At 37.6% G+C, this 14006-nt stretch overlaps 2 protein-coding genes across 2 annotated transcripts; both read right to left on the minus strand.

The window, feature by feature from the left end:
- Positions 1-3281: 3281 nt before the first annotated feature.
- LOC121262099 (60S acidic ribosomal protein P2-like) lies at positions 3282-5025 on the minus strand. The gene is made up of 3 exons (XM_041164520.1): positions 4927-5025; positions 3996-4241; positions 3282-3535 (listed from the first exon to the last, which is right to left on the minus strand). The coding sequence occupies exons 1-3, from the start codon at positions 5023-5025 to the stop codon at positions 3509-3511; spliced, it is 372 nt and encodes a 123-aa protein (XP_041020454.1). The 3' UTR covers positions 3282-3508.
- A 710-nt stretch (positions 5026-5735) lies between these two features.
- Positions 5736-8111, minus strand: LOC121262100 (protein FAR1-RELATED SEQUENCE 5-like). Its single transcript, XM_041164521.1, has 4 exons — positions 8010-8111; positions 7760-7919; positions 5851-7682; positions 5736-5747 (listed from the first exon to the last, which is right to left on the minus strand). The coding sequence occupies exons 1-4, from the start codon at positions 8109-8111 to the stop codon at positions 5736-5738; spliced, it is 2106 nt and encodes a 701-aa protein (XP_041020455.1).
- Positions 8112-14006: the final 5895 nt, after the last annotated feature.

Consider the following 14006-nt stretch of genomic DNA (forward strand, 5'->3'; position numbering starts at 1 on the left):
TACCCTGTATTTACGTGTATTTTGACTAAGTAAATTATTACATTTATTAAGATTATGAGATTTCTTGTTTTAAATTTTAGATGACTTACATGATATTATTTTAAGATTTTTAATTGTTAATTCAATGTGTTTTCTTGTTGTTGGAAAACTCTATTATACATCCACTGTTTGACAGCACTCATTTACACACATGACGTGTCCGAGACCCCCCTCCCCCCAAACGCACGTTTTCGTTTCATTTTCAATTTACCCCCAACATTCGTTCGTCTTCAACATTCGTTCCTCTCCCCCAACCCTACCGCGTCGTTTCCCCGAGCCCCCCAGACGCGAGATTGCCCTTTCGTCTTCAAGATTCACTCTCCCCCAACCCCCCGCGTTTCCTCCCTCCCTGTTTTGTCTCCCATCCCTTCTCTTTCCTTATTCTCCCCCCCACCCCGAGACTCCTCTGCCCTAAGGGAGGCCCTGTCCCGCGATTTTGAGTTCCTCCCCCGAAGGCCGAGCTCCTCGCAGGTTATATCTTCTTCTTCGTCTTCTCCTCCTCTAAGATTTACACTTATTCGCTAAGGTTTCTTCTTCTTCTCTCTCTCTGTGTTCGACACACTCAGATTGAAGCCCTCAATCCACCGACACGAAGCCCAGAGCTGCTGGAGGGGTAATGTACAGTTTCTTGTAAATAATATTCCTGAAGCTTTTTCATGTATTACGTTTTTTTCCTATCTGATTCTAGGGTTTAGTCATACGATTATTTTTTTTTCTCTGTGTTTACAGCATTTTTTTTCCTCTAGGGTTTAGTTATATGAGCTGTAGGTTTACTGGTCAAATATATGAACAAGCAGAGAAATCCTCAATAGCAGTAATGTGTCAAACTGGGCAAACAATATGAAACTTAAAGAAGAAACTGTCTCTTTAACCAATTATAAACACATTCCAGTCTGAGATTTATCTAGGCAAGCATATTAGCACAGGTTTTAAGAATTCGTGATGAAGCTTGAAAGAGATTATTAGAAAGGGTTTGTACAATAGTGGACTTCCATGTGTTAATGTCTTATATCAGGTTAAACAAATTTGAGAAACAATTTTTCCATCGGCTATCCATCTTAACAAACCTGAATATAGAACTGACCAGACAATAATGGTATTTCTTATTCATATCTTGGGAGAGACAATGATGATGATTGCACCTTTCTGACTTTTCTTCTTTTATCTCCATGTATAAGTGAAAGCATTATCACTATAAAATTGAATTTCTTAAATTCGGTCAATGGTCCTCCAAACTTTAGAAAACTCCCAACTGCTACAGATCAGCCATCTTACCAAAAAAGACCATAATTTATGTATGTATGATATATGTAAATTCCAGTTCATTTTTCCAGCCTCTCCCCCCCTCTTTCCTTGGAGCCAAACTCGCTCATCCAATATAACTTACCCTTATTATTTTTTCCTCTTTAGTAAAAAAAATGTCAAGGCATAATCTACTTGACATTTTCCAGAGATGATCTGAGAATATATGTGTGTGTATATATATATATATATATATTTGCAAGCATAGGGAAACAAACTAGCTGAGAGCTTTGGAAGGGTTCGAGAGTCATCAAAACAAGACAAGCTTCTTGAGTATCTTCAGCAAGAGAGATGTTTTTGCCTATTATATTAGCTCTCTGGTTCGGACTAGCTTTGGGGGAGACTATTGTCTTCCAATATGTCCAACTCTCATTAGAATAAAATGCATATTCTCTTCACTTACCTAGGTTGGGTTTGATTACTTTGAAATAGACCATGCATGTGGTTGTACTTTATTGACACTAGTTAATAGAAAATTAGACTATGGCTTTCTATTAGTGTAGTTAAACCCCCTTACCGAAGAAAAAAAATTATTGCACTCTCCAAGGTTTGAGTAGCAATGCCATCACAATAAGGCTATTGCAGTGAAAGTAACCTAGAAATGAGATATGAGTAAAACTCATCTTCTTAAATTTTGTCTCTTTAACCAAATCTATTAAGTGGCACATTTTAAATGCATGTCTATTTAGACTCACCTTTCTTTGCTTGTGTTGTGATTGTTCTTTTCCTGAAACTTTATTTTTTCTCCGTGACTCAAAATTAATCTTCTCTACTTGTACTTGTATATAGAACCATACAAATAAATAATAATAAACGGCCAATCATGTTGCAATTAACTGGACTTTCCTAGCTGAAAACTGAACCCTGCAACTTGAATATCCAAATCTGTATTCTTTTTGGCATCTTTATCCATTTGGGAACACTAATGTGTACTTAGATATACATTTACCATGACTAACTACATCATTAATTATTTTAACTTTATATATATTGTATCCTTGAATGGAAGTGTGTGGTTATTGTCATAAACATGATAATGAGCTGCTAGTGTTGGGTTACTTGAAATCAAGTTATGTTTAAATTTGATGATGGTCTTAGTTAATCAGACATTCACTAGGCAATATTACTATGTATTCAATTTTGTTCATATGAGACAGACTCTTGTGTTTGTAGTTGTCTTTCCTTTGACAGAATCACTATGGCATCTTCTCAATCATCATCTTTAGATAATGATTTTGTGATGGAGTCACCAACTTGTTGGTGTGGTTTGAAAACGCCACTAAAGACGTCCTACACTAAGAAAAATCCAGGAAGGAGATTTTTTGCCTGCCCCAAATATAATACGGTAAAGCAACTTAATATTTGTCATATTAAACTAATTGATTTGCTGTTGCGGGTTGTACTTTGTGTCATATTAATTTGGGAGTTCGTATTGTGTGCAGGAAGATGCGAGGTGTGAATTCTTCGTATGGGCGGATATTTTTCAGTTGTTAGTGGAGAACATGTTATTAAAACAGAACTCGCGGCGTAATACATGGGATGATGTATTATGCCGCGAGTATGCCGTTCGGAAAAGGGAAGAAAAAGTGAGAGAGATAGTGAATAATCTGAAAAAGGAAAAGCGAAAGTTATTGTATTTGTACTGGATTATCACCTTTGTAATATTGTTTGCTTGGTTTGGATAAATGTAATGTAAAAGGCACGTTGTATAAATTATGTAATTTTTGATGTAGACACATTAGATTAAAAAGCATGTTGTATAAATTAGGACTTACTCTAATCTGTTAGAATAACAGTTTGAAGCTACTGCTGAGCTCGATTAAATGAGCTGAATCTATTCTCTTCAAGTATCTTGGCTTTGTTTCCGAATCATCTGGTTTCTGAATCTATTTTGGTTGTTGATAGCAATAAACCCAGAATTGTCATGATATGCCAAGAGGGGCAAGATATAAGTAAGATATATAATAAATCAAATCCTCGGATAAAATAATAGAACAAATTCAAATATGACATTAGGGTGGTAAGTACTGATCCAGCCTTTTTTCTGCCTAAAACTAAGCTATAAACTACAAAATTATAAGCTATAAACTACTACAATTCATTCTTACGCCGGCGCCGTGTATTGGAGCTTGGATATTCATAGACTGACAAATGAACCAAGTACTTCTTAATCAAAGAGACTGAAGCACATTTCCTGCAACAAGTTCAAGGCAAAACAAATCAGATAATATCAAGAAACAGATCATAATATATATATATATATATGTCAACATTTTTTTTTTCTCTTGTTGGAGTACATGAAAATATATAGGTGGCACATTACATTTATTAGCCCATCTAACCTAAATAAATATATAGTACTTAAGCTGACTGCTTAGGTGGTAAAGAGATGCATGCTATATAATGATATAATCAATCTTTTTGAACGCCCTATAGGCTATAATGCGTGCAGCAGTAGTACTCAATTGAACAAGTAAAACTGTTGTTACATTAACATGGGCAGGAAAGATCTAAGACAATGTAATTAAATTCAATGACGTAAATTAATTAAATTTAGCATGCCACTAGACACAACTACAATTTTAATATTAGAATACGAGCGGTGCAAAATTAGAGGAAAATTATCATAATGTACGTCAAGCTCAAGAGCTTACTTCATCAGATTCCTCTTTCTCCTCCACCTTTTCCAGCTCTTTCTTTGGCTCCGCAGCAGCATGAGCAACAGCACCACCATCTGCACCTGTGGCTGCAACTGCAAAACCATCATGAGCAGAAGACATAACGGCCAACTTCTCCCGCCCAGTAGCAATAAGTTCTGTAATGTCTTTGCCCTTGACCAGTGACAGAAGAAGCACTATCTTATCATCATCAGCTTCGGCTCCAACTGCAAACCCAGATAATTAACCATACAAAATTAAACATATGCTCCTTCAAGGTTTATAATCATAAAGCTGACAACTTGCATCAGATATTCAATGTTTCAAATAAATAATTTTATTCATATATCACAACACAAGCTATTGCCAACTCTGCCAGCATTACAGAAGCCCCTGGAAAAGAAAAAATACACATTACTTTCAAATAGAAGCATAAGAACCAATTGCTCGCAGAGTTGGATAACAACATGATTCCGTGGAGCATTATTTATCTTGGAAGGAAACTTCATTTAAAAATCACCCCAACCAAACTATAAACTCATATGTGCAATGAAGAAATGAGATGAATAATGCTCAGGGATATGGAAGCTGATAGGAGTAATAGATTACTGAGTCATGTTCAAATGTACCAAATCTAAAAGTAGTGAAGAATAAATCATTCTATTATTCTAAAATGGCAATCTATGATAAAAAATATAACTGCATGATATAAAAAGCAAGGAAGTTATAAAAACAAGCCATTGCTGCCTTCCACCAGCAAGAAAAGTGATTATTACGCAGCAAAAGTAGCCATTGCTGCCTTCCACAGAATCACTAATAAGACGGCTGACCCATTGTCCCATTGAAGTTAATGACAAGAACTTTTGACAATGAAGCAATGGAAAAACCACCATTCATACATGTTAACCTTGAAAGAGAGATCACTAACCAGTGCAAAACTTAGGTAATTTAAACTGATATTTTCCTCAGTTGCATCATCATCAACTGCCAAAATTTTGTAGTACTCCTCCAAAACTTGTTGGGTCATGGTACCAAAACACCTTTGATCTCCAATCTCCAAGAGGTACAAAAAATTACTCGTTGCATCTCCACAAAAATTACTCCCAAATTCCAGCTTCTCCTTAAAAAAAAAGAAATGAGATTGCATCATTTTCAAATAGAAAGATTGCATCATTTTCAAAATTGTCATGATATTTTCCTCTTTAACTACAACATACCCTCTCCAAGAGCTTCAAAAAATGTGGCTTCTCATCACCATGAGATTACAAGTGTGCATCGAGATGGTGACACATCTGAAATAAAACAATTGTAGGGTTACAAGTGTGCATCATGATGTAATACATGGTTGTCAGTTATTTAAAAGACACAATGAACCTCTGCAGTTGATTGTGTAAAAATGCTGTTTTGTGTTCCAACATCAACCCCATCATCAAATTGGTGTTGTTCAGATCCCGATGTCTCACCCAATTGTGTTTCATCTACCAAGATTTTCCTGGAAGTCTGAGGTCCAATACATAAATAGACAGATATTAGATTCATAATATTAACTTAAAACAATGCAAAATTAGACATGATGTCATACCGGTTTCTTTCTCTTTGTTGCCAACTTTTCCACTGGTGGAACCTTCCTCTTACTTGGGGGTCTCCCTTTCCCTCGAACCACGTTGGGGCTTCGTATCTTCTTACCATTATCCAAGACAACATTTGCTTTGGCCTTCGTTTGTTCATATGCCGACTTTAGTGTTGAACCTTCACATTTTGTCTCAAACTCATCAACAACACGCAAGAAAGCACTGATTTTTTCATTATCAGAGGATATTTTGGTGGCTAATTTTGAACATCTTTTAAGCACCCGCTCATAATTCCGTGCATCTGCTCTGTCCCGCTGGTCATCGTAACTGCTTCTGACTAATGTGTATGTCCTCTTTAAGTCCTTTCTCCAACGATCCAACACATATATATTTGGCAGCACATTAATCTTTTTCAACTGGCAAACTCTAAGTGCATGCCTACATAGAATCCCCATCGTCTGAAACAGTGCACACGTGCATTTGACCTCCACCTCCTCTTCGTTATAGTAAACACAGAAATCCAAGGTTTTGATGTGGTCATCAGTACATATTTCATCCAACACTTGGTATTTTAAAATGCACCCTTCTGTGCTTACCAACGAACAATTACAACACATTAGGCCCAGTAATTCTCTTTGTACTTCTTTGAACTTTGCATTTGTATATAACCTTTGGAACTGCTTCTCAATATTAAAATGGGACACGCAGGGAATAGTTTGGTTATTAGAATTGAAATCAGCCATTGTCTCTAACTCCACCTTCTTTCTAAGAGCATTATCAAATTGGTCGACGAATTCCTTCAACGTGGTACCGGAATGGACATACCCATCGAAAAATGCATTCATGCTTTCCGACCTTTGTGTTGTGCTCATTCCAGCCCAGAATACACTTTTCAAGTAACCTGGAACCCAAAAAGACCTTTCCTCATATAAGGATTGAAGCCATTTATTGCCGTGGAGATCATACTTCGCAATTACTTGACCCCAGCTATCCTCAAATTCACCGCTGGTATGTGAGTCATATAATGCAGTATGAAGGTCAGTCTTCAACCCCGCATTGAATTGCGCATGAGATCCTAACTTCTCTGGAAGTTTGAGCATTATATGCCATAAACAATATCTGTGACGAGTTTCAGGGAATACAATGGCAATAGCACTCTTCATTGCCCGATCTTGGTCGGTTATCATGGCTTTGGGCGCCCGACCATTCATACAATCCAACCACATTCGGAACAACCACACAAAAGTTTCAGTGTCCTCGTTTGAAAGCAATCCCGCTCCTAATAATATGGACTGACCATGATGATTAACACCAACGAATGGCGCAAAAGGCATCCCGTACCTATTTGTTAGGTACGTTGTATCAAATGTTACTACGTCTCCGAAATACTCATACGCCGCTCGACTCCGAGCATCAGCCCAAAATACATTTCGTAACCTTCCCTCATCATCCAAGTCCATGTTAGAAACGAACCCATCATTCCGATCTCTCATTCTTTGGAAATACTGATTAAGTGCTTCGCCACCACCTTTACCCAACCTTAAATGTCGAGCCTTGTCAATGAAATTCCGACAATCTTTCTCTTGAAACTGAAGATTCTCAAAACCCCCCGCATCAACGACAAGAGAATAAAAATTCTTGTTCATTCGTATACCGGCTCGATCATTTAGGTCGAGGATCCTTTGACTGTATTCATCTAGATGTTTGTGAGATCGCAAGAATCTTGTCTTCTTGGGGCTCACAGTTATGTGGTTGTGCACATTTTCAACAGTGGTGAAAACCCATTTATCATTCTTGCTCAATGTCGCATTTACTCTCGCTTTACAATCCGTTCTAGTTGTTGGTCGTGGCTTCGAGATATTATTGTTCGTAGGATTGTACTTTCCGCCACGGGCACAACCAACAGTCACGTACACAGGCCTCCCTTCATCATCTTTCCTAGTCCTTTGTGTCCGTACACCAAAACCCTCTTGCTTCGCATACTGCTTATAGTAGGCTGTAAGATCTTTCATACTGTCAAATTCCATCCCAGATCTTGGTGCTTCAACTCGTACTTCATCATCATCGACAACAGTGGTACCCTCTAAATATTCATTTATGTCGAAGACCATGTCTAAAAATGGAAACATATGGATTAGCATCAAAACAAAATTACAATGATTATAATCAAGGCAAATAAAACTGTACTACCATCGGCATCAAGAACACTTTCAGCAGTCATCCGTGATGTACTTCCAAGATTTTGTTCAAATGTGGTATCGGTTGGCACAATTGACGTCGGGGGCACTTCTTGCCTCAAGTCATCTGGATTACTCGGCGGAGGGTGGTAGGACATATAAGGTGGCATATGCTGCAACAGGCACGTTGTTAGGGAAAATTGGATGACTCTAAAAAATTTAACATGTTAACTTCTGAAATATAAAAATTCAAATAAATATACCTCAAATGAATCAGAAAATGGGCTATAATCTACTGGAGTACTCGGGGAATTGTAGGGCATATTTATATCAAAAGGATGCATTCTATCTTCATTTTCCCCCATCACAATAAGGCTAAGAATGTCTTCCGATAATTTCTATCCAGTCTTCCAAGATGGCAAAAGAAGAAAAATAAAGATTAAACCCTCATACGTAATGCAAAATCTGAAAATATAAGCACTTTCTACGTAAATGAAATACAAACGTACAATTATTGTTTGAACGGAAAAAATAGAAACAAATCACTCTCAGTGAGCAGAAACAAATATTTCCAATTCATGGAATCCATCGAATCATGTAGCAAGTATTTAGTTAGTCTATTTTCATGTCTTTCTACTTGTCAAGAACAAAAAAAATGAGTTAAAATATATTCTAATCTCAGTGCTCGGAATAGTTTCTAATAGTGTTTTCATGAAACTATTGCAAGACACTTATTGGACACATTTTTTTTTTTTTTTTTTTATGAATATTGCAAAAACAATTACTTTGACAGCATCCTATCTATGCTATAGCCATATTTTGAGACTTCCTATTATTTAAGAAGTCAAAAGTTTGCTTTCTTCTCATACTGTTTAATCAAATTGGTCTTCACTACACATGAAGTTTAAAAGATTTTGTTCTTTTGTTGACATGAAACTGTTTTCTATTTTACCACATTTTCTTCTAATTAATTATACTCTTAAAAAAATATATGTTTCGGAAGGAACAATTCATTGGAATGATTAACTATGATCACTAATAAACAACTTTTAAAGCAACCAAAATTAAATAAGCTCAAATATTAACTATGATCACTAATAAACAACTTCTGATCAAGCTTTCACACATCAGCATAAATATTAAATCTGAAAATTAAAATTTAGCATATTTGTTAATGACAACCTCAGTTGCATCTTGATAACATTAGGAGACAACACACAGGTTTTCCTCAATGTTTTCACATGTAAATACAGATTATAATAGCAAATATCATTTTCTGGAAATTTCTCCATGCCCTAAGCATACTCATCTCAGAAAACACAAAAATCATGATGTACATAGCATGTATGGACGGGAAAATGGTAGTATAATATTTACCTACAAAACCATTTGGCGAAACAGAGCACTCTTACCCGTCGTTGGTTTGGTCCGTTCGATCAGCTCGCGGGGAGCGGCGGCGCTGGGTAGACGTACGAGCGTCTCGAGGTGGCGCTGGGAAGAAGAAGTCGTCGCGAGGTCGCGCTGGCAAGCGGAAGCCGACGGACGCGGGTTGGTGGCGAGGAAGGGGGTTTCTCGGGATTCAAATATTCTTTGCTCCGTTCAAACGAGCTCACGGGACAGTGGAGGCACTGGGCACTCGGAGGACTGCCGCTCGATGGCACTGATGAGACAGACGGCGTCGCCGGGAGGTGATGGGTTGTGGAAGGAGATGCGGGTCGCGATGGAGCAGGGGTTTCGCGGCATGAATTCAAATGGCAGAAACGAATGAAACGAATTTTCAAACCAGTCTTCAATCAAAACGCACGTTTTGATTTTTTTTTTTTTAAAAAAAAAAATGAAATCCACGTACTGAGTGCACCGCTACAGTGGATTTCGTATAGTGTTACTCTTTCTTGTTATTAATTACTGTTCATTATTTAAATTGCTCTTTATTTTGAATTAGTTTATTGTTGGATTTAATTATTTTATTTTTATTTAATCACTACATTTAAATTATTTTATTTAACTTGCATTTTTGAAATCTTTATTGTTAGATCATTTTTGTGACCCAAAATGTGAGGATTGTACTTCATTTCTTTCCCATACTTTTTCTTTTTATTTATTTTTTATTTTTTATTTTTCCTCTTTTTTATTTTTCTTCTTCTCTTTTCTTTTTCCTTCATTTTACTTTTCTCCTCTCTCTCTCTCTCTCTCTCTCCCGCGTGCGACTTCTCCCTCTCTCCCCTCGTCCGTGCGTTGTCCTCCACAGCGCCGTCGTGCGCCACCCACTTCCATCACCGCCCCTCCCATTCATCTCCCCACTGGCCGTCAACTCCACCTCCCAATTTCCAGCTCCTCTCGCGCCGCCGTGAGCCCCCACACACAGGTTCAAGCCGCGGCACTCTTTGAACTCGCGAGCCGCCGTTGCACCGTAATTGGCCACCACCTCTTCACCGTATCACTAGCTAACCCCCAGCTACCTAACCCACCCATCCTCAGCTCCGATCCGCCACGGGTGAAGCCCATCCAACTCCATTTCCGTTTTGGGCTTTTTGGACTTCAACCGTCCTCTACGCCGCCAGCCATGACCAACCACCGCCACCATTAGTTTCACCAACATCCTTAAGCCATTCCTTAGTAATCTCAAGTCTTCGTTTGTCTCCGTTCAAAATCTAGGATTTTGAGACCCACAGCCATAGTGCATTTTGCACTGTTATGTTGCTATGCCGTCACTTCTAGCACCTCCGCGATCATTCGAAAATAATATTATAGCACTGTAAGTATTTTTTCAAAAAAATTTTGAGATTTAAATGTATTTTTGCACTAACTCATTTTTACTGTGAATTGGTTGGTGGTGCTGGACTAAGTCCAAGGAGTATGAGAATCGGTTGAATTGGAGGATGAAGTTGTTTGTATGATTAGACTATGTTGTGATTTGTTGGTTGTTGAATATTTGTGTTGTGTCATATACAATGCATTTACACGCATGTTCATGTTTGTAACTGAAAACTAGGTTTTCGCATAATTGCATACATGTTCATGTGTATTCTTGAAATACTGGATTTTCATGTGAGAAATGATTTTTAGTATGTTTGAAATGATTGGATTGACTGGTTTGAGAGAAATGAAAAGAGACTGTAGGGATGGTGGTAAGCAGGGATGGTGGTATAGTCCCGCCTGTGATTCCCGCCAACGGTGCACGTGGTAGGGATGGTGGTATAGTCCCGCCTGTGATTCCCGCATACAGTACATGTGGTAGGGATGGTGGTAAGCAGGGATGGTGGTAGAATCCCGCCTGTGATTCTTGCCTACAGTGCTTTGATAGGTACCTCATGTGCGAAACATAACTGTAGGGATGGTGGTATAGTCCCGCTTGTGATTCCCGCATACAGTACATGTGGTAGGGATGGTGGTAGAGTCCCGCCTGTGATTCCTACCTTCAGTGTCCGATACATGATTATGTTGTCAGTTTATGATTTAGTGGTTACGAGCACCATTTTATGGGAAAATGGTTGGTTTATGTTTGGGTCATTTTCTAGGAAAATGACGGATATTGTTCATAACGTGTTTATGGTCAAATGAGATTTTTGGCTTGTATTGGGAAATAATCATTTTCGGAAAAAATGAGGTTTTGGGGTCTGTTTGTTGGTTGCATTAATGCATTTTTATGTGTGGTTTTTTTGAATTATTACTTACATGCGGTACCGTTTTATGGTTTCGTCGATTTTGATGCAGATGAGGACGACTAGCCTTAGGCTTTGGCTCTGCTGGAGGAGTGATCTGGGGTTGCTCTCGTGTATCGAGATTTATTTTCCCACTTGTTATGTATTTTGCCCTTTGTATTATATTTTTGGGATAACTGTGTAACTTATTTTTGTATTTCTTTTATTTTGGATATCTGTATTTAAATTTCTGGTACTTAGTTGGCTAACTTTTAATTAACTGTTGTGACTTTTGTTGTGCACTTCTTGCATGTTGCACACACGTGAGCACTTGTCGTTGAGATGCGTGGCCGTGTTGTCATCATCCTGACGTCACGATTTTCGCGATTCTGTACGTGGGAGTCAAGATGTCACAATAGGAAACTACACGAAGTTGTTAATTATTTTTCCTTATTCCCTATTGATTTATTACTATCACTTTGGACGAGAGACTGTTGACTTGGACACACTGGAGCACCCTCAACCGAAGATGCTAAATATTGCTCTTGGTGATTTTAACAAGCTCTTCTATATTTTCAATGCCTAAAGCCTAATAGAATAAGAATTCAAAAAGGAAAAATGAAAACAAAAAGGCACCCATGTTGCATTACCATAGAATTCAGTAATAAAAAGTACGTGGATTTCTTTTATGGATAAAGAATAATAATGATATATACAAACTTCAAATTCGCTCACGCATTTCTCTTAAAAGAGAAGCCATTCGAGACACAAACTCGAATCCAAATTCGAGACCCAACGCATTTCTCTTAATAAAACCATCACATGAGCTAGCAAGCCCCGAATTCCCTTTGAGGCACCATGAATGTTTAATTCTGTCTTACCAGAAGGGGAAACCATCTATCAAACCAGCAATAGTTTTCTTACTTTTGTTGCAATTTTCGTAATGTGCATAAAAGTCAAGATTCATTACTCTAGGTATAGTTTTTGTGGACTTAATTAATAAGTTAGGCCCTTTTAGAACTTGGACTCCCTACTAAAAAAAAAAAATTACACCCAGTCTAATTTTAAATTTGAGGTTACCTTTGAATAGTGAAGTATTTTGTGAATAATAATAAAAAATTAATGATCTAGAAAGTAATGATAGAATATAGAATATTAGTAAATAGTAGTAAAAAATAGTAATAAAATAATAAATAGTGACTAGTGAAGTATTCTGAGATATTCTCAGTGCCCAAATTAGGCCAAGAAAAATGTTTAGGCCATTGAGAGGTGCTTCCAGGAGTTTCTACTGATTTGAATTTTTATTTATTTATTTAATGATTAAAGAAATATTTTTTAATGAATTTGTGAAATTTATTTGAAAATATCTAAAGTGATTTAAAAAATAGTTGGAAAAACAACACAAAAAAATTGCCTCTCGGAGCAATTGCCCTAGCAGTTACCGTACCTAAATTATAAAGTTGTTGGAGGTTGCTTAATTAGGTACGTTGATTTTATGTTGCTCTAGTACTAAAAATGCAGTCCCTCTGACTAACCATATCTATTACGTACATGAGGCCTATTCACCGGTACCCTCATTAAAACAGAAGTGTGTGAAGCTGAGAGAGAGAGAGAGAGAGGTGAAGTTGAAGCAGAAAATCATTAGGCAGTGATGACATATTACATACATAGAAAAGCAAGAAGAAATAAGGCATGCTGAAGTTGCATTCATGGCGCCTTCTACCCCTGCTTGTATTTTGGCTGAAGTTGTGACACCAGGATGTTGGCAGCCCAGATCATACATCGCTAGCGCATTGTGGTAGCAAGTGTGTGCATACATGCTACACAATAATGTGCAATTAGTTTGTAGCGAAAAAAATAAAAATGGCAGCCACTAATTCTAACAGTAACAAAAACTAAAGCTACATGATCACCAAGCAAATATCTATAAGCCACAAGTCTTTCAAATTTCGGCATAAAAATATTACAATCATCCAAGTAAAATCAAATCAAACAACAACACTTCAAACAAAATGGAGAAAAGGCCTCAAATCTTCACTCCTCAGGTGGAGATGGACCTCCATACTCGTACATAACATCCTTTGCATCAAAGTCTACAGATTCACTCTGAGGAACCATAGATGGGAACACCAAAGTGAGTTTCACAAAATATTAGTAAGTGAAATCAAGACTAATACTCAAAATATAAACACGAGGAAAAATATGAAATTATACAAAATAAGAAATTTAAAAGAAGTATAACATTTGCAAATTTTCTAAAACACAAAGAGTATACCCATTTCTCACACATACCACGAACCTGAAAATCACATTTTTTTTTTATTTGCAAGTACCCATTTGATTTAGATATGCACCATGATCTCCCCTATGGACCATCCACACTCTCTTGGCTCCCTTCGTCACACCACAAACAACGACCGTGCGTGTGACTATGTAACGAGCGATGCCCAGCTCTACTCCCAATGCGTACCTGACTAGACATCCTACAGCCTCCAGCAGTAGAGAGGCAACGAAGTCAACCCAAGAGCATTACCTCCTCACCCGAGCTCGTTTTAGCGTATATCACCTAGTTTTACGTACTCCCGAGTGACCAAAGGAGCTCCATTAAGATGATACCTC

Source organism: Juglans microcarpa x Juglans regia, chromosome 4S, assembly GCF_004785595.1.
Source record: "Juglans microcarpa x Juglans regia isolate MS1-56 chromosome 4S, Jm3101_v1.0, whole genome shotgun sequence".
NCBI classification, from domain to species: domain Eukaryota; kingdom Viridiplantae; phylum Streptophyta; class Magnoliopsida; order Fagales; family Juglandaceae; genus Juglans; species Juglans microcarpa x Juglans regia.

Excerpts from the sequence above, each read along its gene's own strand:
- LOC121262099 (XM_041164520.1), bottom strand. The coding sequence starts at position 5,025 with ATGACCCAACAAGTTTTGGAGGAGTACTACAAAATTTTGGCAGTTGAT. Across the intron at positions 4,242-4,926 it reads ATTACCTAAGTTTTGCACTG|TTATCTGGGTTTGCAGTTGG; the intron begins GTTAGTGATCTC and ends TTGTATGGTTAA. Across the intron at positions 3,536-3,995 it reads AGAAAGAGGAATCTGATGAA|GAAATGTGCTTCAGTCTCTT; the intron begins GTAAGCTCTTGA and ends AACTTGTTGCAG.
- LOC121262100 (XM_041164521.1), bottom strand. The coding sequence starts at position 8,111 with ATGGGGGAAAATGAAGATAGAATGCATCCTTTTGATATAAATATGCCC. Across the intron at positions 7,920-8,009 it reads CATTTTCTGATTCATTTGAG|CATATGCCACCTTATATGTC; the intron begins GTATATTTATTT and ends TGCCTGTTGCAG. Across the intron at positions 7,683-7,759 it reads AAGTGTTCTTGATGCCGATG|ACATGGTCTTCGACATAAAT; the intron begins GTAGTACAGTTT and ends TTCCATTTTTAG.